Source organism: Staurois parvus, unplaced genomic scaffold (assembly GCF_062004578.1).
Source record: "Staurois parvus isolate SC_StPar_1 unplaced genomic scaffold, SC_StPar_1.0 ptg000530l, whole genome shotgun sequence".
Classification (NCBI taxonomy): Eukaryota; Metazoa; Chordata; class Amphibia; order Anura; family Ranidae; genus Staurois; species Staurois parvus.
Genome location: NW_028318326.1, coordinates 4,984,360 through 5,010,251, shown reverse-complemented (window position 1 = coordinate 5,010,251; position 25,892 = coordinate 4,984,360). Strand labels below are relative to the sequence as shown.

Below are 25,892 nucleotides of genomic sequence, written 5' to 3'. Positions count from 1 at the left end.
TATAATTTATGATTTTGTGTTTCAAATTTTATCATACCCGGGATGTTTACTAGACTCTTGTTCGGACAGATTTCAGTGAGTTATTCCTAAAAATTACAGGCCTACAATAAAAAAAAATACGTATTTCCATGCAAAAAAATGTACCGCTTTGAGCACAGAAATATGGACATAATCAGACCGCTAGGGAGGTTAATCTTAATTTTGGTGGGGACCAGTTCTGTAGTCATATGTTTTGCACCTACAGGGGTAACTGTAGTCTCCACGCAGAAGATTTGGGATTTTGTTTGCAGTAGTGTCTGTGGCCGCTGTAATTCTTTCCCCTTCTTTGATAACACTTTGTTTTCTTGCCATCCATACCTAACACCTGCTTTGTTATTGTTGAATTCCTGCACTGTGAATCAGTGGTTTCGGTGGCTGAGCTTATCAATATTTTTCAGAATGATTTCCTCTCAAATGGCAGAAAAAAAACTTTTAGTATGCTGAATAGCTAATCGAGCAGTACTCCTGGTTTTTATCATAAAATATATTTTATATTCGTTTGCAGCATCTGGAATCAGAAATTTAGAAATGTCACTCAGGTGTTTTTCATGGCTGAAAACATGTCTGCATATGAAGAGCAATGGGTATATCAGATATCTAATTAGCCTAATTAATATTTATTAGGCTGTTTTATTTCTGATACATCTGCAAATAGCGCAGCGTTGTTGAGTATGTAAAATAACAGTAATATACTAATGGACAGCTGCAGTTAGGATAGAAAATTAAGAAGACCTGTCACCAAACCATCCACTTAAAGTGTTTGCTACTTTCACACTGATCCCCCGCAAAAACACAGCAAAAACGGATAGGCGTTTTTACCACGCTTTTGCTGCACTTTCTGAGCATTTGTAAAGGACATGTGACTTAAAAACTGCTGTTTTCCATTGATTTCAATGGGAAGAGGCGTTTTTGGGGTGTTATTTTTAACTCCCCAAACATGCCCCAAAGATGCTGCAAGCAGGGGTTTTTACACCGTACTGCAAGCGCAACGCCTCAGTGTGAAAATATGCATAGATATACATTCACACACATAGGGAAGCGTTTTTTTTTAGCTTTTCAGGCGCTTTTTTCTTTTAATGCAAAAACTCCTCAGTGTGAAAGTAGCCTTACTAAACCCAGGATTCACTATATATGTTCACTGCATTTGCTATATCTGGTCTCCCATAGTACACAGAACATGGAAATGCAACTATTTTAGTAAATATGAACTGCTAAATACCTTTCTGATTAGTAGTATATAGCAGTCTTGTAACTTCTATCAGTGTCCAGAAGAGCACGTTAAAGCTTGTAGGAGAAGTTTTCATTCTCCTGTAGCAGGATGCAGGACCTCTGACCTCTGTCTCACTCTCCCAAGAAAAAAAAAAACCTCTCTAGCAATACACACCAAACTGAGCATGTGTAGCTTGTCCCTAGCCTCTGTTCTATCAGGAGATATTTGGGAGATACTGGAAGAAGGGGAGGATCAGGGAAGACAGGATCAAACATCCTTTTTACACAATGTGGAGGATTAAACCCTTTAAGTTCCACAGTGAGTAGCACAAGCATGCTTTACTGCATATACAGACCGATTTTACTGTTGTGGGTTTAGTAACACTTTAAATGAAAATCATCCCATGAGAATATACGGTAATTAATATGTATTTTCTGCATGTTGGTTTTTTTTTTTTTTTTTTTTTAAAAACCTCACTTGTGTAGACATCCCAAAGCCCTGAGACTGTTGCTGGGCACCACCATTTTGGATTTTATATCAAAATTTGACATTCTATAGCTCCTTTCCCAGCACATACATAAGAGGTTATTTAGAGAGGTTTGGAGGAGCTGGACCAGCACAGACATTCATATTTACTAGCAAGTTCAGAGGCAAATTACAAATGAATAAACAATCATTTTTGTAAACGAAAAACACTTCAACTAAGCATTTAAAATTCCTGATTTTTGTGCTTTTAACTGCAGTTTTTTATGTTGGTGACAGAGTCTGTATAAAGATCAACTCCAGGAAACTTGAAAACTCTTCTTTGCAGAGGATCCTTGCCTGCACTGCAAGGATAACCTGTTTATTTAGGTCCAGTGGACATAGTAATGACCATTTTCTTACCCAGTCCTCTGTGTGGCTAGACTCCCCGCAGCATCTTCTGCCCCATACTAAGACAGTTTAAAGGCCTGACATCATCAAGACCAATTCAGGGTGCTTAGCCCTGCATAGGATGTGATGATGCCAAAAGAACAGACCACCACCAGAGCATGGGGGAGCACTATCTGCCAGGGGAGCAGAGGACCAGGAAAGGAAAATGCTTTTACTCTTCTGTATATCTAAATCAGCAATTAATCCTTGCAGTGTGGGCACAGACCCAATGCAAGGAGGAGCGTTCTGATTGGCAGCAGGTTATTGTTGGTGGCACTAGGAAATAAAAACAGAGGGCTCACCAGCCTTGTGCGTTATCTTTGTGACAGCTAAAAGGATAAAAACAGATGTACTCTCACAAACATCATGAATTATTAGGCACATCAGTGTCCTGGACAACCAGGTCAACCAAACGAGTCCCCACCAAAAGAAGACCCTCTGGCTGACGCGTTTTGAGGGGACAGCCCCTCTTTCTCAGAGCTCAGATCTCCATTTGAAACGAGTCAGCCATTCAGACGGTCTTCTTGTGGTTGGGGCTCATTCGGTTGTCCAGGACATTGTGGACACTAATGTGCTTGATAATGCATGCTGTTTGTAAGTATACATTTGTTTTTATCCTTTTAATAAAGCTGTCACAAAGATAATGCGGAAGGCTGGTGCACCCCCTGTTTTTATTTTTTTTGTGTGATTTTTGGGTTTCCCCAGTTTTGAGGGGGCTGCAAAGCTTTGCCAATGGCGGAGTAGCTGAAGGACTGTGATCAGTCATTGTCAGAGCATTTCTCTTGAGCTCAGGAGGTTGTTCTTTTGCTTTGCATTATTGTTGGAGGCAGACAAGGACAGAGTGCCTAAGCAAAAGATCTTTGTGGCAGGATCACTAGGTACTTGTTTATTGAAAGCTGCAGTGTTCTAGCCAGTTCACAGCAGAACGTGGTGAGGGAAAACTACATTCCGCGCATGTTTTTCGCACTATACAAAATGCTCTGCAGTAGGTATCAATATTAAGTTAAGGACACCCCAAACGCAGGTCGCAAATGCAGTGACTTTTTAAAAGTTTTTGGTGCGGTGATATTTCAGCCCATTCAAAGTTAATGAGCTGATGATTTGTACGCTTCTCTGACTGATGCCATGGGATCCCGCACACTTCCCTACTTTTCGATATGGGAAGCTGATCTTGGTAGAACCCTGGATCAATCTGACTAGAACCAGATATAGCTTGACTCATGTAAATGTTCCCGGAACATATCTGACCAAGAGAATGCCTATAGGTTGGTTTCGCTGGTATCTGACAATGGAACAGATTATTATTATTATTATTATAATACAGGATTTATATAGCGCCAACAGTTTGCTCAGCGCTTTACAATATAACGGGAGACAATACAGCAACAATACAGTTCAATACAAGAGGGTTAGGAGGGCCCTGCTCCTTGGAGCTTACAATCTAGGAGGGAGGGGCTAGTGGTATATTATTATTATTATTATTATACAGGATTTATATAGCGCCAACAGTTTGCTCAGCGCTTTACAATATAACGGGAGACAATACAGTAACAATAGGGGCTAGTGGTACAAGAGGTAGTAACTGTGGGGGATGGACTGGTAGGAAGAGTAGAAGATTCCATTATTACAGATAGCCAAATTCATTCGCTCTGCATCTCTCTCATGTTTTCGTGGGTGCAGGGAAACAGGCACCCTTTTCCATATTTGGTGGTCATGGCCTAAGGCTCTACCGGGTCTATAGGGCAGCACAGTGGCTAAATGGTTAGCACTTCCGCCTGGCAGTACTAGGGTCATTGGTTCGAACCCCAACCACGGCACCACCTGCCTGGAGTTTGCATGTTCTCCCTGTGCCTGTGTGGGTTTCCTTTGGGTACTCCAGTTTCCTCCCACACTCCAAAGACATGCTGGTAGGTGAATTGATTCTTGTCCAAATTGGCCCTAATATGCATGAATGTAAGTTAGGGACCTTAGATTGTACGCCCCTTGAGGGTTAGGGACTGATGTGAATGTACTATATATATATAAAGCACTGTGTAAAATTTAGGGCGCTATATAAGTACCTGAAATAAATAAATAATAAATACTCTGTGGGTAGATCAATTTTACAAGTCTCCCTAGTGCATGACCCTGGGAGACCCTGCCATACAAGCCAATCCCATATCTGACAAATGCCCAAAGGAAGCTGGTGGGGTTTGTGTTTCTGGCAGCCCAGCAGACTCTTGTAAAGGTTTGGCATCAGTCATTTCTAAACTTCGCTGATGTCAGGAAGCAGCTTATGATAACCATTATCCACAAAAAGCTGACTTCTATACTGACCGATTCCCATGCAAATTTTTTTCAAAGTTTTGGATCCATGGATATCCCACAATGATCATCTTGAACTGAACCACTCCTTACTCTCCGTCTGATTGACAGAATGGCCCATTTCTATGCTGAGCCATGGTCTAAACTGCATTGGAACCTCTCCTTGTTCTCTTCTCCCTTCTTTCCCAAGCAAACCCTTTTTTCCCACCCTCTCCCCTGTCTTTACGGCTCTCTGAGGCCTTCAAGCAGCGGCTTTCAATTCTTTCTTTTCTCTCCTAATCTCAATTGGAGCTCTCTTGGGCTCTAACCACCTTCCTTCTTTTACCTAGTCAAGGCCATTATCTCCATCAACTGCCCGTATTTACTTCCCCATCCTCTGTCATGCTGCTCCCAGGGCTTGTTTGTGATTTTGTGCAGTTGTCTATGCTACTGTATGTACCATTCCCTTCATTCTAGGGAAATGTTCCCATATATCTGCCTCGGATATTTTTTCTTTTTGCTCATAGTGTGTTCTTATGTACATGACGATTTATACATTTCTATTGTAAAACTTGAAAAATCAATAAAAATATTTGTAAAACAAAATGAATGGCCTGAAATCGCACCGCACAAAGCTGCATATGAATTGCACAAGAACACACAGTCCGTTCCGCCGTTCCCGGTGTGAACTGGCCTTTAAAAGGAATTCACTTTTTAAATATGAAATGTATGTGAGATTTAATGATTGGGTTTACATATTCTTTATTATTATTGAACATCTTTTTGTTCACTTTGTGAACCCAATAGAAATAAAATATTAAATAGCAAAATTCCATGTAACTGTTTTTGTGTTGTACCCTGAGTGCTGTATTAGTACCAGGAGTAAAGCGGGAGTGGTACAGAGTGATCTGTGTTTAGCAGAAGATAAGGAAGATATAAAGGAACAGGTGTAGGTTGTCATGTTTCTGGAATAATGATTGGTCCAGGATCTTTAGCTGCTTTCTGTTTGAGTGCAGGAGCAATTTGAAGAGCAGATGTCACAGGAGATAAAAAAAAAAAAAAAAAAAAAAAAAAAAACTCGATGTGCTAGATTATTAAGGATTAAGATATGATGTATGATCTGCAAGCCTATGATAGATTAGGGGTTTCATGTCTGTGCGGGGCCACAATTCTTCAAACCTGGAGGGGTAAGCGAGCTCTGTAGACGGGCAGTCATACCACTTCATAAATAATACAGGCGTACAGTATTTTTTAAGGATATCATTTGACAATGCAGGAAATTGTGCTGTAGGGGAACTTTAAGGGTTAGGACAAAGGCTATCGGCATGAGGCTTTGGTTGATAATTTAACGTTGGACTCCAGGCAAACCGATAAATACATTAAAATACAAATATGGAAATTGGGTTACCTGCTAAAGGATTTGTATTTCTGTTAAAGGATCAGTTTGCCTTTTTACAAAAAATAATAAATGCACAAAAAAATTAGCATTATTTTTTGTTGCAGGAGCCTCTAAAACAATGCACCAGCGATCAGCAGATCATTGGTGCCATGCAGGTCTCCTGCAGACCTGTCAGTATATCTCCTTGCTTGTATGGGATGTACAAGCAAGCAGATATACTTACAGGATGAATCAATGAACTACCACTGCACTCCACAGCGCCATAGTAGTTCATTGAGAACCTCAAGCCAACAGTCGCAAAGGATGTTGGGACTTGTAGTTAATTAGCATAACACCAGTTTTTAAAAATTGTGACAGCTAACGAGGGCGGAGAAAATCCCCCGCTAGCTGTCACAATGGGGAGCGGGGAGGAACGAGGGGTTGGTCTATTTGTAACATGTTACATATTACACCCTGAATATGGTTGTAACATGTCACATGTTGCAAAAGGTGAACTTATCCTTTAAGACAGTCTGAAGAAGCCCAGGGATTATGCAATTTTCTTTCCTTCCACCATTTTCTTTCCTTCCAACCCTTCAATCCGTTCTGTGAGTGGACAATGAAGGAGCAGCAGCACTCTGATGAGATCATCTTTCTGCTCTCTTCATCTGTAAACATGCTGTCTGTGTTAGCCGGCATTGTGATTTGCAGTAGAACCCTGATTGTCTCAGAGTGGTGGGTTCCCCTGATTGGCTCTTGTAAATGGCTATTATTGGACTGTGACCTGGCTGGCAGGATGTTTTTTTTTTTTTAATTTAAAAAAAAAAACTACTCACTGAACTGCTTTTTTGTTTTCACAATGCTTATGCATGTGGCTTAAATGATATGCTAGTAATGCAGAGAAATAATTAACAACAAATATGTGGTTTTTTAAACACTCTATTTTTTCAGTGTTTTTTTTTATCTGTTATCTTTTTGTTTTGTTTTTTTACTTAGGAAAAGTTCCTTTTATCCATGTTGGGAATCAAGTAATATCGGAACTGGGACCAATAGTGCAATTTGTGAAAGCCAAGGTAAGGCTTCTAAGAGAATACATCTTCGTGAATGTGTGTGATTGGTTAAAGGAAATCTGAAGACTTTCAGTGCTAAGCTCCTTCGAAAAATGCTTGGTGCCTGGCAGCAGTGCTGATTCTGGGACTTCAACACATTCTGAGCAAATGACTTGGAACACGCAGCAAATAAAGTCAAACTTAAGTCAGAAGTCCTAATCTGCTTGCTTATTCAGAATCAAACACATTCAATCAGCCAGGTAACTAGCATCTAGAGAAATAGAAGTTCGTAATGGGAACCTCCAGGTTGCTCTAAGCACAGGTTCCCTTTAACCACCTCCCGCCCGCCATATAGTCCAATGACGGGCGCAAGGTGGTTCTCTCGTTCTGAGAGGACGTCATATGACGTCCTCCCATTCTCACAGCGCATGCATGGCTCAGGGAGCACGCAGCGCGGCGATCGGCGGTGCGCTGTGTCCCTCGGACACAGCAGATCACCGATCATGGAAAGAGCCGAAGATGTTGGCTCGGTCATGTGATCAGCTGTGTCCAATCACAGCTGATCACATGTAAACACGGAAATGCCGGTTATCGGCATTTCTCTCCTCTCGAGCTGTCACGCTGACAGCTCGAGAGGAGAGGAGAACCGGTAATCGGCATTCCGCGGAGGGGACATGTACACTGATCATCAGGGCACTGATGATCAGTGTGCCCTGATGATCAGTGTAGCCCCAGCAGTGCCACCTGTCAAAGTCCATCAGTGCCATGTGCCAGTGCCTATCAGTGCCACATCAATGCTGCATACCAGTGCACATCAGTGCCACATATCAGTGCCCATCTGAGCTGCCTTTCAGTGTCATCCATCAGTGCCACCTATCAATGCCAATCAGTGCCACCTATCAGTGCTGCCAATCAGTGCCGCCTATCAGTGTGCATCAGTGCCGCCTATCGGTGCCAGTCAGTGCCGCCTAACAGTGCCAGTCAGTGCCGCCTATCAGTGCCAGTTAGTGCCGCCTAACAGTGCCATATATCAGTGCCATATATCAGTGCATTGTATCAGTGCTGCCTTTCAGTGCCCATCAGTGATGCCTGTCAATGCCCATCAGTGCCACCTACCAGTGCCTCCTCATCAGTGCCCCCTATCAGTGTCCATCAGTGCAGCCTTTCAGTGCCCATCACTGCAGCCTCATTAGTGCACATCAGTGAAGGAGAAAAATCACTTATTTACAAAATTTTATAACAAAAACTAAGAAAAAACATTTTTTTTTCAAAATTTTCAGTGTTTTTTGGTTTGTTTAAGAAAAAATAAAAACCCCCGAGGTGATTAAATACCACCAAAAGAAAGCTCTATCTGTCACAAAAAATGATAAAAATTTAATATGAGTATAGTGTTGCATGACCGCGCAATTGTCATTCAAAGTGCGACAGCACTGAAAGCTGGAAATTGGCCTGGGCAGGAAGGGGGTATAAGTGCCCTGTAGGCTAGTGGTTAAAGAATGCCTCTACTTAAGTTTAGGAAAGTAAAACTGGCATAAACCTGCTATGGGACTGTACATGATCGGTTGTAGACAATATAGAATTCTGTAAGTCCACATAAATTCTGTAACGAATCCTCTGTACATGTCAAGGTTCCCACTGAATCAATAATATAAATGTATCATAGTAATAACAGAACCATTCATCAGAATGACGTGAAACATTCAAGTGAAAGTCTCAATCAGTAGGTATGAAAAAGTTCCCTTCCGTCCAAGTGTTCATAAAAACAGAAACTGGAATCACCACTAGTGAGGAACCTTCACCTTCAGCCTCTCACCTGGTGGTTAGACCTACTGAACTTCGGTCTAATCGCACTTTTAACCCTATTGACCCTGGGTTATGGGGATATCCTTCGGGTATGGGTCCTCTAAATCACCAATGAAAGCGATTCACCGATTATATGAAAAGAGAAGCTAACAGAGTGTGTACCCATATATACAATTTATTGAAATAAATTAAAAACAACACTCACAAGCAAAGTGCACATGCTTGGTGCACTACAGATGACAGCGATATCCAAGTTACAGTCCTTATGATTGCCGCAGCTGGTGGAAGTTCCGTAAATGAGATCACTGTGCTCTCTCCACTCTCATCTCTTGGTGGTATCCTGTCACTGTGATCCATGTAGTCCCGCCAGCGGTAAGCCGGTGTTTGAATCTCACTCACCATAACCCAGGGACAATAGGGTTAAAAGCGTGATTAGACCGAAGTTCAGTAGGTCTAACCACCAGGTGAGAGGCTAAAGGTGAAGGTTCCTCTCTAGTGGTGATTCCAGTTTCTGTTTTTCTGAACATGGACGGAAGGGAACTTTTTCATACCTACTGATTGAGACTTTCACTTGAATGTTTCACATGTCATTCTGATGAATGGTTACATTATTACTATGATACATTTATATTATTGATTCAGTGGGAACCTTAACATGTACAGAGGATTCGTTACAGAGTTTATGTGGACTTTCAGTATTCATTATCTGTAGCGCTCTCCTGTCTATTATATTGCTTTTTAAATATGCGGTGTGATCATGATGACTTAGCGGCAGCAGATTATTTTATTCATTCATTCATTCATCGTTTTACACCAGAACTGCGCACAGGTTGTTTTTATTGTAATAGAATTCTGTGCATCCAGGGGCAGATTAGATACTCTGAGAATGTCTAAACGCACATAAACGTGTGTAAATGTACATTTCACCACTTCAGCTCCAGAGGGTTTTACCCCCTTCATGACCAGGCCATTTTATTGCTATTTAGCACTACGCTATTTTAATTGGTAATTGTGCAATTATGCAATGCTGTACCCAAACAAAATTTCTATCATTTATGTCCACAGAAATAGAGCTTTCTTTTGGTGGTATTTGATCACTTCTGGGTTTTTTATTTTTTGCGATCTAAACGAAAGACAACCGAAAATTTTGAAAAAAAACCACAATATTTTCTACTTTCTGCTATAAAACCTAATCAATAAAAAATCTAATTTCTCCATAAATTCTGGACAAAATGTATTCTGCTACATGTCGATAAAAATAATCCCAATAAGTGTATACTGTATTGATTAGTTTGCGTGAAAGTTGTAGCAAATGCAAACTATGAGATATACAGTGCACAGCATAAATGAGTACACCCCTTTTGTAAAGTAAGATTTTAATCACTATCTCAGTGAACACAAGAACAATTTCCCAAATTTTTTTAAAAACTGAGATTTATAGAATATTTGTTTAGCTCATTATATTAAAGTAAGGTTAATAATATACCTTAGATTACAAAATCTTCAGTTTTTTACTCAAATTATTTGATGCAAAAATGAATACACTCCACAACAAAAACTACTATAGCTAGTATACTGCTCAAAATACTTAAAGGAACACTTTGAAAACACATCAGATCTCAATGGGGAAAAGTACCATGCTGGATATCTATACTGATATGGACTAGATAATGTGTTAGGAACGTAAGGATGCCCCATCGCTTGATGAAAATGATCAACCTACAGAAGACTGAATTCAAAGACACCCCTAAAATCAAAGTGAAAAAATTATGCAGCAGACTAGTCAATTTTGCTGAAATTTCATTACAGCAACTCAAAATGGTACTCAGTAGTTTGTATGGCCCCTTCATGCATGCCTGACAACATCGAGGCATGCTCCTAATGAGACGATGGATGGTGTCCTGGGGTACTTCCTTCCAGATCTAGACCAGGGCATCACTGAGCTCCTGGACAGTCTTAGGTGCAACCTGGCAGCGTCTGATGGACTGAAATATGATTTACCAGAGGTGTGGCTGGGCATTGTCATGCACCAGGAGGAAACCAGTACCCACTGCACAAGCGTAGAGTCTTAGGATTTCATCCTGCTACCTAATGGCAGTCGGGGTGCCATTGTCTAGCCTGTAGAGGTCTGTGCGTCCCTCCATGGATATGACTCCCAAGACCATCACTGACCCAACACCAAAATGGTCATGCTGAACAATGTTACAGGCAGCATAACGTTTTCCACGTCTTCTCCAGAATGGTATCAATTCCTTCATCCTCAAGGAACTGCCTGCATACTCTCGCCACATGAGGCCGGCATTGTCGTGCACCAGAAGGAACCCAGGACCCACTGCAGTAGGGTCTGACAATGGGTCGAAGGATTTCATCCCGATACCTAATGGCAGTCAGGGTGCCATTTTCTAGCCTATAGAGGTCTATGTTTCCCTCCATGGATATGCCTCCTCAGATCATCACTGACCCACCATCAAAACGGACATGATGAACCATGTTACGGGCAGCATAACGTTCTCTACAGCTTCTCCAGACCCTTTCACGTCAGTCACATGTGCTCAGGGTGAACCTGCTCTTATTTGTGAAAAGCACAGGGCACCAATGGCGGACCTGCCAATTCTGGTGTTCAATGGCAAATGCCAGTTGAGCTCTATGGTGCCAGGCAGTTAGCACAGGGCCCACTAGAGGACGTCGGGCACTCAGGCCACCCTCATTCCCATAGACACACTCCTAAACCTTGTGGGCAGCCTTCCCAGAAGAGTTGAAGCTGTTATAGCTGCAAAAGGTGGGCCAACTCAATATTGAACCCTACGGACTAAACCCTGGTTCACACTGGATGCGACTTGGCATGCGATTTGCATGTCCTGTGACTTGCAAATCGCATGCCAAGTCGCACCCTATTGTTTGCAGTTGGAGCATACATGCACTCCTTTTGGTGTGATTTGCATAGACATATGTATCAGATGTCTTACAAATCGCACCTGAAATCGGCGGGTCCCCCGACTTTGAAATCGCCCGACTTCACTGTAAGTCGCACAATTTCAAAGTCGGGCTTGATGTGAATGGAGGGTAAGACTAGGGTGCCATTAAAGTTTATGTGCGTGTAAAGGCAGGCCAATGGCTCTAGCTGATGTTTGAGCCATTGGGAGTTGGGAGAGCTGCAGCTCTCATGAACATTGCTGGATCGAGATCAGGCTCAGGTAAGTATAAGAGGGATCGGGGGGGTGAGAGCTGCATCCAGAAGTTTTTTTTTTTCTTACCCTAATGCATTGATTTCCACATCAAAACATTCAGTGTTGATGGGGGCATCCCTCCCTCTATAGCCGGCAGCAGTAATTGTACAACAAAAAAAAAAACCTGACATGCTGGTTGTACCGATAGATCAGCTTCAGTACAAGCAGCCTGCCTGTGGATGGATTGAAATTTGGCTGGTTCCTGCTGAACCGGCTGAATTTCAATGGCAATGGCAGGCTTAAATCTCAGCTTAAAATTGACTTTGTTGTGGGGTGGACCCATGTACTCAAGCTACCTTGCTGTTTTTTGCTGGATTTGGCAGTGATGTTATCTGTATGGAAACCCCTCATGATTATTTCATGAAGGCGCTCAAAAGAAACAATTGATCAAGCAATTTTAAGAATCTGTCCCAATTAGGATTATTTTCCTCTGATAGATGCCACTGGGAACATCTGCCAGTGCAACCTAAATCCTCTCCTTTCCCTCTGAATAATAAAAAGCATTAAAATGTATCTAAACCCAAGGGCAAAGAAAGTAATAGATGTCCATAGATATGGTGGGTGCATTGTAGCTTTAAGGATTTTTTTTACTATTTTTTGGTGTAAGATTTTACAGCTGGGGTTCCTGAGAGATGAGAAGCTGAGGACTGGCGCAGAGCATAAAAATCCTCTAACACTAAATCCTCGCAAGCTAACATTTCAGTTTTGTGGGGAATTACCCTTTAAGTAATTAGGTGTCGCTGTTAATGTGAATTGTGTTATAGACCACCTGATAGTCAGTCCTTGCCTTTCCCCTTACACAGGGCCATTCACTCAGTGACGGCTTGGATGAAGTCCAGAGGGCAGAGATGAAAGCCTACATGGAACTGGTTAATAACATGCTTTTGACAGCAGAGGTAACTTTGCCACTTAATTTTACTTTATTACTGTTGAACTCGTGCCTGAGCTTAGTTACACTACAGTGAATGGTTTCCCTAAAACAGAAGAAAGGAACGGCTTGCTTCGTACTTTTTGCATTCCAACAACTTGAATGCTGTAGTGAATATAGTAGAAGGTGCCACTTGTCAGAAATCTAGAACAACAAATCTCAGCATCACATCACAAGGTTAGAACCAAATATTGTTCACAACGTTTCAAACCATCAAGCCCCTTCTTCATGCAAACAGTGACCATAGGCAAATATGTGGGATGCTAATCTCCTGATAAAAACGATGACATTTTTACCAAAATGAAACCCAAGAAATATGTAGGCTGTCATCATTGACATTTCTAAAAATTTTTGTTACCCCTGTCTTGCTGCTCCAATGGGTCTTCAAGTGACTGACCTGTAATAAGTATGCAGATCAGCTGTTCTGGAATTGCTGTCTTTTCAGGTGAAGATCCCCAATGGTAGCCTTTAGGCTAGGTTCACATCTATGCAGTTTGCGTTTGATCCATTTCTGCAGTTCTTTTAGTGATGCGTTTTTGCATTTTGCTTTTTTTGTTGGCCAACTTGTTGCTGGGCAGATAAAAATGCAAATCACAAAAAACGCACTACATGCATCTCTATCGAAGTCTATTGAACCAAAACTCATTGTTTTGTGTTTAAAAAAGTCCCTGACCTTTTCCAAAAGTTGCACAGGGTGAAAACGCAGAGATGTGACTGTGTCTCATTGGAAATCATGTTAAATGGACTGTAGTGCATTTCTTCAAAATGCAAGACACTTAGGTGTGAACCTAGCCTTATAGTGGACAAATCTATGAGCCATTTGCCAGTTGAAGGAGCTTAGTGCCCCTAAACATTGTTTACATTGTTAACAAATGGCTATAAGTTTATGAGATGAGATTTGGTGAGATTTGATGTTCCAGATCTCTAAAGCATAGATCAGCTACAGTATTTTGGCTAATATATACATATACTGTCATGGCCAAAAATATTGGCACCCCTAAATGTCTGTCAGATGATGAACCACTTTGCCCAGAAAATTCTTGCAATTACAAATGTTTAGGCGTTGTCATGTTTTTTCTTTTGTTTGTATTGGTATGACACAAAAAAATGGAGAAACAAAAAGGCAAATCTGACACATTCCACGCAAAACTCCAAAAATGGACTGGACAAAATTATTGGCACCCTCAATTTAATATCTGGTAGCACACCCCTTGGAAAAAATAACTCATCTAATGAGTACCTGATATTGGCTTCCTGTGGTCTTCTGCACAGCATGATGCAGACTGGGAGGGGGAATGCCTGTACTGTAAGCCAGTCAAGCTCACAGTATTGCTAAAATTTAAGTGAGGTGTGACCAGCTTTATTTTGGTAAAAGATAATTCAGTAGTTGGATTGGTCTACAGGCGTCCAACTTTCATATAATGACTTTGGCTAGACTTAAACAATTCTGTTGAGCCGTACTATAGTCATTTGCACTTGACTATATCTGAAAACAAAGAAAACACCTTTATATTTGAATGTGTTTCTCCCTCTGCCTTCCCTCTTTGTACATGATCTTTTTTTGTACTGTTTATTTTCTTGCAGCTATATATTCAGTGGTGTGATGAAGCTACACTAGAGGAGGTGAGTGACTCCAAAGCATTTATCTTGGTTAAATTTTAATGAGAAAACACTTTTGCTCACAATTGTTGGTCCCTTCTCATAAATGAAACATTGAGGTTTTATACCATTAGTTGATACAGTGTGTGGTTTTTTTTTTTTCTGCTGGCACATACATTTTGCAATACATCTGGCAAATTTTAATATAGCTGTTAGCTATTTTTTTTTTTTATAAATTTAGAATAAGCGATGTTTAAAGGGAAATATTTACTGCTGCAGGCTGCAATTTTCATTTGGGAAATATCCATTGTGGATAAACGCAGCTTATTAGGCAGTGCTGTCTATTCTCTCCCTGTGTTTGAAGATCTTGTGGTTTATGTGTTTACGCAGATTACTCAGCCTCGGTATAGCTCACCATATTCATGGCCACTCAATGTTATCCTAGTTCTTCAAAAGAAATGGGAAATTAAGAGGAAAATGAAAGCCATTGGCTGGGCTGGGAAGACTCTGGAACAGGTGAGTAGAGGAGTGGATTAGTGATGCATTGCTTTCCAATGCTGCATGCTATGAAAAAAGAGGCGTTATTCACAAATATTGACGATGATATGCAAGGTGATGTTACCTATGGCAGAAATGAGTTTACTAAACTAAATCAATTAAACACATTCTGAATGGCTGCTTTGCATTATTGGGCTTTGCTCACTTCTCTTTGGCTTATTAAATATGCCAGATGTTTGTAATGGTGGTGTATTAGTTTTAAAGGGGATCTGTCTTAAATAAACATACCTGCGTGAGAAGTCTCAAATGGAAGCTTGTGATGAACCTGTGGTCTGACTATGGCATTCAGGGATTTCTATATTTTTAACAAGTAGTAAGTGAGCTTTCAAGAAGCTATACCTAACCTCTGTAGCTGCAGGCAGAGTAGAGCAATTCCTCCTCAAAAGTCACTGCAGATGCTATGAAGTCTTCTCAGAAGCACAGGACCCTCTGCTTCCCCTCCCTGCAGCGTTTCAGCTTTCTAATCGTGTAAGCATAGAGCAGGTGCTCTGGGGGAGAGGGTAGCAGGGTGAGCTGAGCTGTTGAGAAATAATGACTTCTGTGAAAATTAAAGCAGAACTTAAACTGTATCTGTGCACCACAAACTGAAGATGCTGTCTCATACATTTTTAATATTTGAAGAAAACTCGCCCATCCATCCATGTATCTATGCTTTATTTTGTTGAAAAGCACCCCTAGCATTTCTAGCTGTGGCCATCTTGAGTAAGGGCAGATGATTCACAAAGTCTTCCAGATGAAAGAAAAAAAAATGTCCATGAAGACTTCTGGAATGCATGACATAATTTTGTCCTAGGCTAGAAACTAGAAAGCAATTGAAGAAATGAAAAAAAAAAGTGAAAAAAGTTAAAGCAAGAATATACGATCTACCTACCTATGTTCTAATATTAGCTGCATAAGAATTAACAGTAGTTAATGTTGATTGAGAGCGTTTAATTCTGCTTTAAGGAGGACAACACCACCATCAAACCCACCCCGCAGGCCAGAGTACTTGGTGTCATTCTGGACTCCAACCTATCCTTCCAGCCCCAAGTCCAATCTTTAACAAACTCGTGCAGACTCCACCTCTGCAACATCGCCAAAATACGCATGTTCCTAACCCCAGAAACCACTAAACAGCTCATCCACTCCCTCATCATATCACGACTCGACTACTGCAACTCCCTCCTCACTGGCCTGCCTCGCTGCTGGCTATCCCCGCTTCAGTCAATCCTGAATACGGCTGCCAGACTCATTCACCTTTCCAACCGCTCCATCTCCGCCACCCCCCTCTGCCAATCCCTCCACTGCCTTCCGATTGCGCAACGGATCAAATTCAAAATCCTAACACTGACGTCCAAAGCTGTCCACCATACTAGCTCGTACTACATCACTGACCTAATATCCAAGTACCGCCCAGCACGCACACTCCGCTCCTCACAAGACCTCCTTCTCTCTAGTTCCCTGGTCTTTTCCTCCCATGCCCGCCTCCAGGCCTTCTCCAGGGTGTCACCCATCCTCTGGAACTCCCTGCCCCAACCCATCAGATTATCACCTACTCTCCTCTCCTTTAGGCGCACCCTGAAAACCCATCTCTTCAGGGAAGCCTACCCCACCCCCTGCTAACCTGCCGACCTCCTCCACTCTTCCTACCACTCCATCCCCCACAGCTACAGTAAGGTCCATAAATATTGGGACCTTTTATCTGCTCATTGTAGTTGGGATAATGAGGGAATAACACACACTTGGCCATGGAACAGCTGAGAAGCCAATTGTCCCATTACTTTTGGTCCCTTAACAAGTGGGAGGCACATATGCAAACTGTTGTAATTCCTACACCGTTCACCTGATTTGGATGTAAATACCATCAGATTAAAGCTGATAGTCTACAGTTAAAGAACATCTTGTTTGTTTCATTTCAAATCCATTGTGGTGGTGTATACTGCCAAAAATTTTAGAATTGTGTCCATGTCCCAATATTTATGGACCTGACTGTATCTCCTCCTGTACCACTATCCCCTCCCTCCTAGATTGTAAGCTCGAAAGAGCAGGGCCCTCGATCCCCTCATGTTTTGCATTGTATTGGTATTGTTCTGTCACATGTTCTGTCCCCCTTTGTAATGTACAGCGCTGAGCGACCATTGGCGCTTTATAAATACTGTATAATAATAATAATGTGAACAACCCAGCTACATCTCAAATCTTCAACCTAACCTCATCTTTTGCCTTAACACAATGGATACAGTCCTCCACTCACTCTGATGGGAGTACATTAGACCTTGTTTTCTCCCATCTTTGCACTCCCATCAACCTCACAAACACCCGCCCCCCCTTCCTCTCTCTGATCACAATCTCATCACCTTCACAGTGTCCTTGTCTTCAAACACTTATCCCTCCAAGCAGCAAACAATTACCCACAGAAACCTTCACAACTTAAACCCTTCTCTTTTCCGCTCTGCAACTGACCGCCTCTATGACAGAATTTCTCCCCTGTCCTGCCCTGACCTGGCCACTGCTGTCTACAACAGTTCACATTCATCCACAATAGACTCACTTCCTCCTCTAACTACACGAAGTATCAGGCCCCGACCATTACAACCGTGGCAGACTGACGACACCAGAAATATTAAACGACATAGTCGTGCGCTGGAGTGATTGTGGCGTAAAACTAAATCTCAACAAGCATTCACCCGATATAAATCTGCTTTCTTAACATACAATTCCTCCCTCCATGCTGCCAAACAAGCCTACTTTGTCACTCTTATTAATACCTTGTCATCCAGTCCTCGTCGTCCTTTCTCTACTTTTAACTCTATACTTTCTCCACCTCCACGCATTAACTCACTGCTTACGAGATTGCAAATCATTTCAAAAACAAGATTGATGCAATTTGTAGGGGCATCTGCGCTACATAGACATCTATCCCACTTAGCATACCTTATACTAAACCTCCCTCAACACTTTCCTCGTTTGACCTTGCTACTACTGAAGAGGTTTTCTCAGAAGCCCATCTCACCACATGCCCCGTGGATCCTGTCCCCTCTCAACTACTACGGTCGCCCTCTTCTGTCCTATGCTCGCTCACTCATATCTTCAATCTCTCCTTCTCTAACGGTGCCTTCCGCACCTCTCTAAAGCATGCAGAGATCACTCCCGTACTAAAAAAAACCCTCCCTAGACCCCACCAACCTGAACAGCTTAAGACCCATCTCCCTGCTTCCGTTTACCTCTAAACTCTTAGAACTTTTAGTCTACAATCGCCTGAACTCCTACCTCACTAACAACTTTCTTGACCCTTTACAGTCTGGCTTTTGCTCACTGCACTACACTGAAACTGGCCTACTAAAGCTCACTAATGATTTACTAACTGCTAAAAAACAATGGCCACTACTCCATACTCTTACTACTTGACCTCTCTGTGGTTTTTGATACTGTTGACCATCCCCTCCTCCTCAAAAAACTCACCTCTCTTGGTCTGAGAGACTCTGCTCTCTCCTGGTTCTCCTCCTACGTATTGCAGCGCTCCTTCAGCATTACGTATAACTCTGTCTCCTCCTCTCCACTTCCTCTTTCTGTATGGGTCCCTCAAGGTTCTGTCCTTGGACCTCTTCTCCATCTACACCTCCTCCCTTGGTCACTTGATAAACTCCCATGGCTTTAAGTACCATCTCTATGCTGTTGACACGCAAATCTATCTTTCTACCCCTCACCCCTTCAGTCTCCTCTCGCATTACTAACCTACTAAGTGACATATCAGTATGGATGTCACTCCACTTCCTCAGACTAAATCTTTCCAAAACAGAGCTCATACTATTCCCTCCAGCTCATGCCCCCTCCCCTGACTTCTCCATCAAGATCAATAATACAACCATCAGTCCCTCCCCTCATGCCGGGGTACTAGGTGTAATCCTAGACTCCCATCTGTCCTTTGAGCCCCAAATCGAATCGCTGTCCAAATCTTGTAGACTTCACCTCTGCAACATCTCCAAGATACGCCCGTTCTTAACCTCTTAAACCACTAAGCAACTTATTCACTCCCTTGTTATCTCTCACCTTGACTATTGTAACTCCCTTCTCATTGGCCTACCTCATCGCAGGCTATCCCCTCTTCAGTCTATCGTGAATGCTGTCGCCAGACTCCTCCACCTTACTAACCGTTCCATATCTGCCACCCCTCTCTGCCAATCCCTCCACTGGCTTTCATCTCCAGGACTTCTCCAGAGGCTCCCCCATCCCCTGGAACTCTCAACTACCCCAATTTATCCGACTATCACCTACTCTGCCCACTTTTAGGCAATCGCTGAAAACCTATCTCTTCAGGGAAGCACATCCTACCTTCAGCTAATAATGATATCTTCTATTCCTCTATCAGTTCATCCCCCATAGTTATTACCTTTTTGTACCACCAGCCCCTCCCTCTTAGATTGTAAGCTCCAAGGTGCAGGTCCTAACCCTCTTGTATTGAACTGTATAGTTGCTGTATTGTCTCCTTTTACATTGTAAAGCGCTGAGCAAACTGTTGGCACTATATAAATCCTGTATAATAATAATAGTAATTACTCTACAGTGGCTGCAGCCACATTGGTCAGTGAGGGCATGTTTTATGTAGCTCAAATACTGCATCAAAAGGACCTTAAATAGCCATAGCCTGGTCACAGGTTCGATTTAACCTGTTATGCTTTGGTGTCATCACTTACTTAGAACTAGTAAGTAATCCAAGACTTTGGGAGCTTACTTATGAAGCTTGTTACACAGACATATTGCTTCACGATAGATGTCCATCCTTCTACTTGAACATATTATATTCCTCCTATATACATCATTGTGGTGCCCAGTGTGCTGCAGAGTAAGTCAAATCACGCTGGCAATATTTATAAGGCTCGTTAAACTAGATGTTCTAAGCTCTTCATGGCCATGGGGATTTATCTCCTTGTTATATACATACTCTAAAGTGACCATAGAACAGAAGTGACAGTTGTAGACATTTTCATTTGGATTGAAAATCGTACAGTGGATCTGCCTTTTTATTGAGTTTATTGTTCACCAGCATGCAATAATATCACATTTCAGATCAGCTATTTTGTTTAAATTACACCATGCAGTTTGAAATAACAAATCCTGTGGGCCCCTTGTGGATGCTTGAGTACTAGGAGATATGGTGATACAGGTATGTCATACACAGAAAGTCTTGCACCTTATTTACAGAGGTTTCTGGGGTAGTGAAACTAAAAAAAAAAAAAACCTGTGTTGACAGAAATTTACAGTTTGACCTGTGGTCAGGGCTCTATTTACTACTATCTACTATAATGATACTTACAGGTCAGTGCCTAGGGCAGTCAGACTAAAGAAAGTAGCGCCAAGCCTCAAAATGTACAAATTATGGCAGATTTTGTTTTTTTTATCCATTTTCTCTCTACTTTGTAGATCTATATGGGAAAGGGGTGCAGGGGATACTGAGAGGAGTCAGAATGCTCTTTTATAATTTGAAAAGAACATAACACCATGTCTACTTTTTCTTGTTTGATGATCTGTACAGATGAAATGTAGCTTTGCATTAACCACAGATAATATGATGCCTCCAGCAGAGCCTTCTTTCATTAGGTTTTACGTTTTTGTTTCTTCTTGCTGGAGCCTGCCATTTTGCTGAAGCCTAGAGCCCCTGAGCAGCATTAAATCTTTAGGCTGTCAGCAGATCGGCCTCTAAATTCGACACAGTGTCTAAAAGCAACTGAGCATGTGCAAAGCAGCATCAGACAGTGTAGTACTTAATTTCCTCAGTATTGGCACCTATTTCTAATGTTTTACATAGCTATACCTGCAAATGAGGCCAGACTGAAGTAATCTAGCAGGACTTAATTTTCTGGCTGAAGTTTAAACAATAACATGAAAAAGGATTGAGTTTGTGCAAAAGGGTGTGTACCTAAGGCAGCATGATGACTAATACAGCCCTGCTTAGTTAGTATATGGCAAGAGCCATCACTTTTTTAAATAGGTACGACCTGGATGAATATCATGCATGTGGAAATTAGTGTCTTTATACCCAAAAACAAGAAGGCAGTATATTGCAGCTTACCAGTCCTTGGATAAGTTAGTCCCATTAGTTTTAATTTTTTCAAGTTTTTTTTTCCTTTTAATTTTCAACTGGTAATCCCACCACTTCTTGTCCTTGGCTGGCTACACTATACTGTACGCTGTATCTATGGAGGGAGCCATGGTTGTCACCCAGGCTGGACTTCAAATATGTCTTTCTTTCTGCCTTTACATTACATGGAGGTGGAGTAGGGAAATTTAGTAGCTTCCAGAAGAAAGATAAAACTGCTTTATAGCTGATCTCCGGGTTTACAGGCCCTTTAACTAGTTCATCTGGACAAAGCCGACCCAAACAAACTATTTGCTACACTAGCAGGTGTGCCTGCCGGGTGTTCTGAATAAACTATAGTTTCAGTGTCATGTTTCACATGACTGTCATATGCCTTTAAGTGTTTTCTATATTTTGTCTCTGCTTCTCCGTTTTTCCTTTGGTTTAGTTAATGCTGTATAGATAGCCCACCCTTTTTCCCAGAAATGCATTCCAGCTCTAGCCTCATGTCATCAAGCAGGGCACATTATGATCTTTTGACCTATCAGATGTTGATTGTTGTAAGATTCTCTCAGTTTATGGAATAAACTTCACAAGATCTACAAGATATCATCTTGATTGAGTCACTGACTGTGGTATCCAACTGAGGTTGGAGTTATCGTTATCTCATCACAACTGTAAGTTACAGAGATCACACTTTCAATGCTTAGATTGGAGAGACAGAACACTCGGCTACATACAGTATACAGCTCTTGTGTTCTGGCTGTGAGATGGGAACATGCCTTCCCAGACCCGGAACAAAATAAAAAAGGGCTGCTCAGCCATTCATAGGCAGCTTTGTATTCTCTGAATGAATACAAAGCTTCCTCTGAGTCAGAGATCATGACATCATCCACCCTCCTCTCCACCTCAGCCAATCAGCAGATATTTTCTGTACTTGCCGAAAAATGAAAGCAAAGGCAGCCACCAAATCTAAGGATTTGTGAGCTACAATACATAACATTTTTGTTCTTTGGGTATAGATATCGTTAAATTCTTGCAGTTTTTAGAATTTCTTTTCTTGGGAAAAAATTGCTTAAACTGTTGAATATGTAAAATAGCCTTTCATTTCCTTTATGCAATCTTGGTTTAAACTGAGAGCCCCCCCCCGTACTTTGCTTTATTGAAAAATGACCTAAACTACTGACAGATTACTTTTGTGCTACACACACATACACACTTACTCTATTATGTATACATTGTACAAGAAGGATTGCATTCTGGGCTCGTAGAGCGGGGGGGTTATAGACTTCAAGGGGCTCTTGTGCAGAAAACCATTAGATGCTAACCACTTTCACTCACTGTGCATATCCTTGTCACTAAAAAGACCACTACTTGTAAAGTCCTCATTCTGCCATGTAATGTCACCTGAACTCCAGAAAATGAACAAGTCCTCCCTTGCCATGGGGCTGTCCCTGTCCTGCAAGGGATATCTGCTTGTTTATGCCTTTTGACAGAGTACAGCAGGTTTACTTTACTTAGGTAATCCTACACTTGCGGCTCCCACACACTGCTAGACTGGTCCCTGCTGCCTCTTCTTCCCTGTACTCCAGCTATCTAGGTCCTCTGATGTCATCAAGGCTGATGCAGGGATCAATGACCTGCATTGGACATGACGACTTCACTGTTGGTGCAAAACAACATTTGCCAGGAGTGCAGAAGTTCAGGTAAGTAAAAGTGCTCTTACCATCCCTAGGCTAAAGGAGCATTTAACTCTTGCAATGTGGGGACAGCTCCACTTAAAAGGAGGACTTTTTTTTATCTGGAGTTCAGCTTTAATGCTTCCTATGCAACATATGTGCCCTAGGCATATCATAGACATGGTCATAGGGCACACTAAGCTGGTCTGTCTACACTGTTCACCGCTAAGAGCTCCAGTTGCACTACCCTCATATTTTTTGAAGCCCCTCTGATGTATTCATTACGTTCAGATCAGGTGATGTTTTTTTCCCAAGCCCTAGGATAATTCTTAGTATATTATAGGATAGAAAATGTTCCAACACAACCGTTTAACTTTTCTAAAGATTTTAAGGCCCTCATGCTCACTGGTGTAAAAAATGCCATTTTAAAGGGTGTTTGACAGGTTTTTTTTTTTTTCTGCTTCTAAATGCCCCTCTATTTTAAACCTATTTATCTTTGCACACAGGCATTTGCAGGCGTTTAGAGGCATAAAAAAAAACATTCAGGAGATAAATGTTTTGGCAGAAAAAAATTCTGACTGCTCCTAAGCGTGTTTGGCATTTGAGAATTCATTCATTTGAATGGGCATAATAACTGAACTACTTAAGGACCACCTTCCATAGTTTTACTGCAGCAGAGCAGCCCCACTGTGCTAGATCACACACATGTATGTGATCTGGCATTTCCGGGTAGGAGGCATGTGCATACACCGTGCCTTCTGTGCGATCATTTGCTACAGCACAAGCCGATCAGCAGGTCCCAGTGATTTATGGCCGGGACCCACTGATCGGCTTTGTGAATGACAGTTCAGAGCTATATGTTGACATACAACACAGGGCTCTGAATGGAGAGCAGAGATGTGGCAATTTTTTCCCCCTGCAAATATAAAACTGTCACATCTAGTAGTAAAAGCAGCACATATTCCACACAATAAACATGGTTAGGCACACAGTTAACCCTTGATTGCACCTAAATGTTAACCCTTTTCCAGCCAGTGTCATTAGTGAATTCAGTGACACTGAATTAGTATCACTGGAGATATTTGTGTCATTTGGTCAGTTCCCACCCAGCGTCAGTTGGTGTCAGATTGCCCACCGCACTATCACAGTCCCACTATAAGTTGCTGATCACCGTCATTTCTGGTATAAAAAAAATTCCAGTATTTCTACCATTGTTTGTACGCACTATAACTTTTACACAAACCAGTTAATATACACTTATTGGTTTTTTTTTTACAAAAGACATGCAGCAGAATACATGTTGGCCTAAATTTATGAAGACATTTTTATTTTTAAATTTTTTTTTTATCGGATATATTTTATAACAGAATATAGAAAATTTGGGGTTTTTTTTGCAAAATATTTGGTATTTTTTCTTTTATATAGTAAAAATAAAAAACCCAGTGGTGATCAAATACCACTAAAAGAAAGCTCTATTTGTGTGGAAAAAAGAAATTATATCAAGTTCATGAGGGAACAGTGTTGCATGACCGTGCAGTTGCCAGTTAAAGTAGTGCAGTACCGAATAGCAAAAAATGCCCTGGTCATGAAGGGGATACCTTCTGGAAATGGTTAATATTCTGGCCAATAAAATGAATGAAAGCCTAAATACCTGGGGCACCTAATCCCATTTGCAATATGTGACTTTAGATACGTTTTTAGCCCTGGTTCACACTGAATCTGACTTTGAAATTGTGCAACTTCACTTGATGTCGCACGGTTTCAAAGCCACAGGTCAGTGCAATTTCAGGTGCGACTTGGCTGACATCCGTGCGACTTAATTCACAGATGTTTATGCAAGTTGCACCTGAAATTGCAAAAAAAAAGTGCAGGAACTGTTTTTTCAAATCAGTGCGTCATCGCAAAGTCAGTCACACCGATTGAACAGTTCCATTGCCGACAATAAGGTGCAACATGTCATGTGATTTGGAACTGTCATATCACATCGCACTGGCACTGACAAATCCCACTGGTGTGAACAAGGGCTTAATGGAATCTTCTATTCCTCCTACCAGTCCATCCCCCACAGTTATTACCTTTGTACCACCAGCCCCTCCCTCTTAGATTGTAAGCTCCAAGGAGCAGGGCCCTCCTAACCCTCTTGTATTGAACTGTATTGTTGCTGTATTGTCTCTCGTTATATTGTAAAGCGCTGAGCAAACTGCTGGCGCTATATAAATCCTGTATAATAATAATGCTGCTTTTCTCCTGCCAGGAGAAAAGGCATTCAGAAGAGCTGGGCAAACACCCAATGTCCATGAGGCCTAGAGTTTTTGGGTGTCGTTTGTTATATATTCAGCCTGTAAGCCCTGTTGGGGCGGTGCTCGCTTTTAGTAAAATTGTTTTATGTCCTTTTATATGTTTTTTTTTTTCAAGCATGTATACATTCAAACTAAAAAGCATTTCAGGTATTTTACACCTATGTGTGGCGAAATGACAAGACAGAACATCAATAATTCTTGTCGTGTGTTGCTTTCAGATGAAGAAATGTATGCTTAATTATCCAGGTGACACGGTGATCGCTATCAGTAACATATTTGTTAAGCTGACATACCTAGGTAGATCCCCTACATGCATATACTGTGGATAGTGACAACGTTTATCTCTATCATTCAAATTTCTGCAGCATTTTAGCGTTTTGTTCTGCTAGACTAAATAACTGAAAGTAGAGATGTTTTATTTTTCTGCAGTCGCTAAACAGAGGAATTCAGTGCGTTTTGTTGGAGGCAGATGAAGAGACATATACATGTCTGGTTCTTGTACACCTCAAGGCCATGATCTGTTATCTCCACTTTGTTTTATCTGATAAAGGCTTTCAAAATAGACTGATTTCACAAACTGCCTAGCAACAAGACCCTAGACCCCAATTTACCTTGCTTATGTGCGTGGTTCTTTTTTATATAAAGTCATTTCCTTTCTAGTGCCTTAAAAAGAAAAAAGTTTACTCTGACTTTCCGTCTAGTTTATTAACTGAACATTTGCAAAATGGAAAAATGTATACCTGTATAGAAGGAAGTATGTAGGCTGCTATTGCTTACCTGTGCTTGTAAGTTGCTTACCTGTGCTTGTAAGTTGCCAACCTGTCATACTGATCCAATGCCTCCAGTAATTTGGGTCACTTAGGCAGGCCATA

General features: G+C 41.5%; 1 protein-coding gene across 2 annotated transcripts in view; it reads left to right on the top strand.

Annotated features, from left to right (window-relative positions):
• MTX2 (metaxin 2) overlaps window positions 1–25,892 on the top strand; it is a 269,812-nt gene that overhangs the window by 232,269 nt on the left and 11,651 nt on the right. For both annotated transcript variants that reach the window (XM_089690455.1, XM_089690456.1), the window contains 4 exons: window positions 6,819–6,895; window positions 12,705–12,797; window positions 14,414–14,452; window positions 14,819–14,944. In XM_089690455.1, the coding sequence (XP_089546581.1) occupies window positions 6,819–6,895; window positions 12,705–12,797; window positions 14,414–14,452; window positions 14,819–14,944 (335 nt within the window). The remainder of the gene's footprint in view (window positions 1–6,818; window positions 6,896–12,704; window positions 12,798–14,413; window positions 14,453–14,818; window positions 14,945–25,892) is intronic.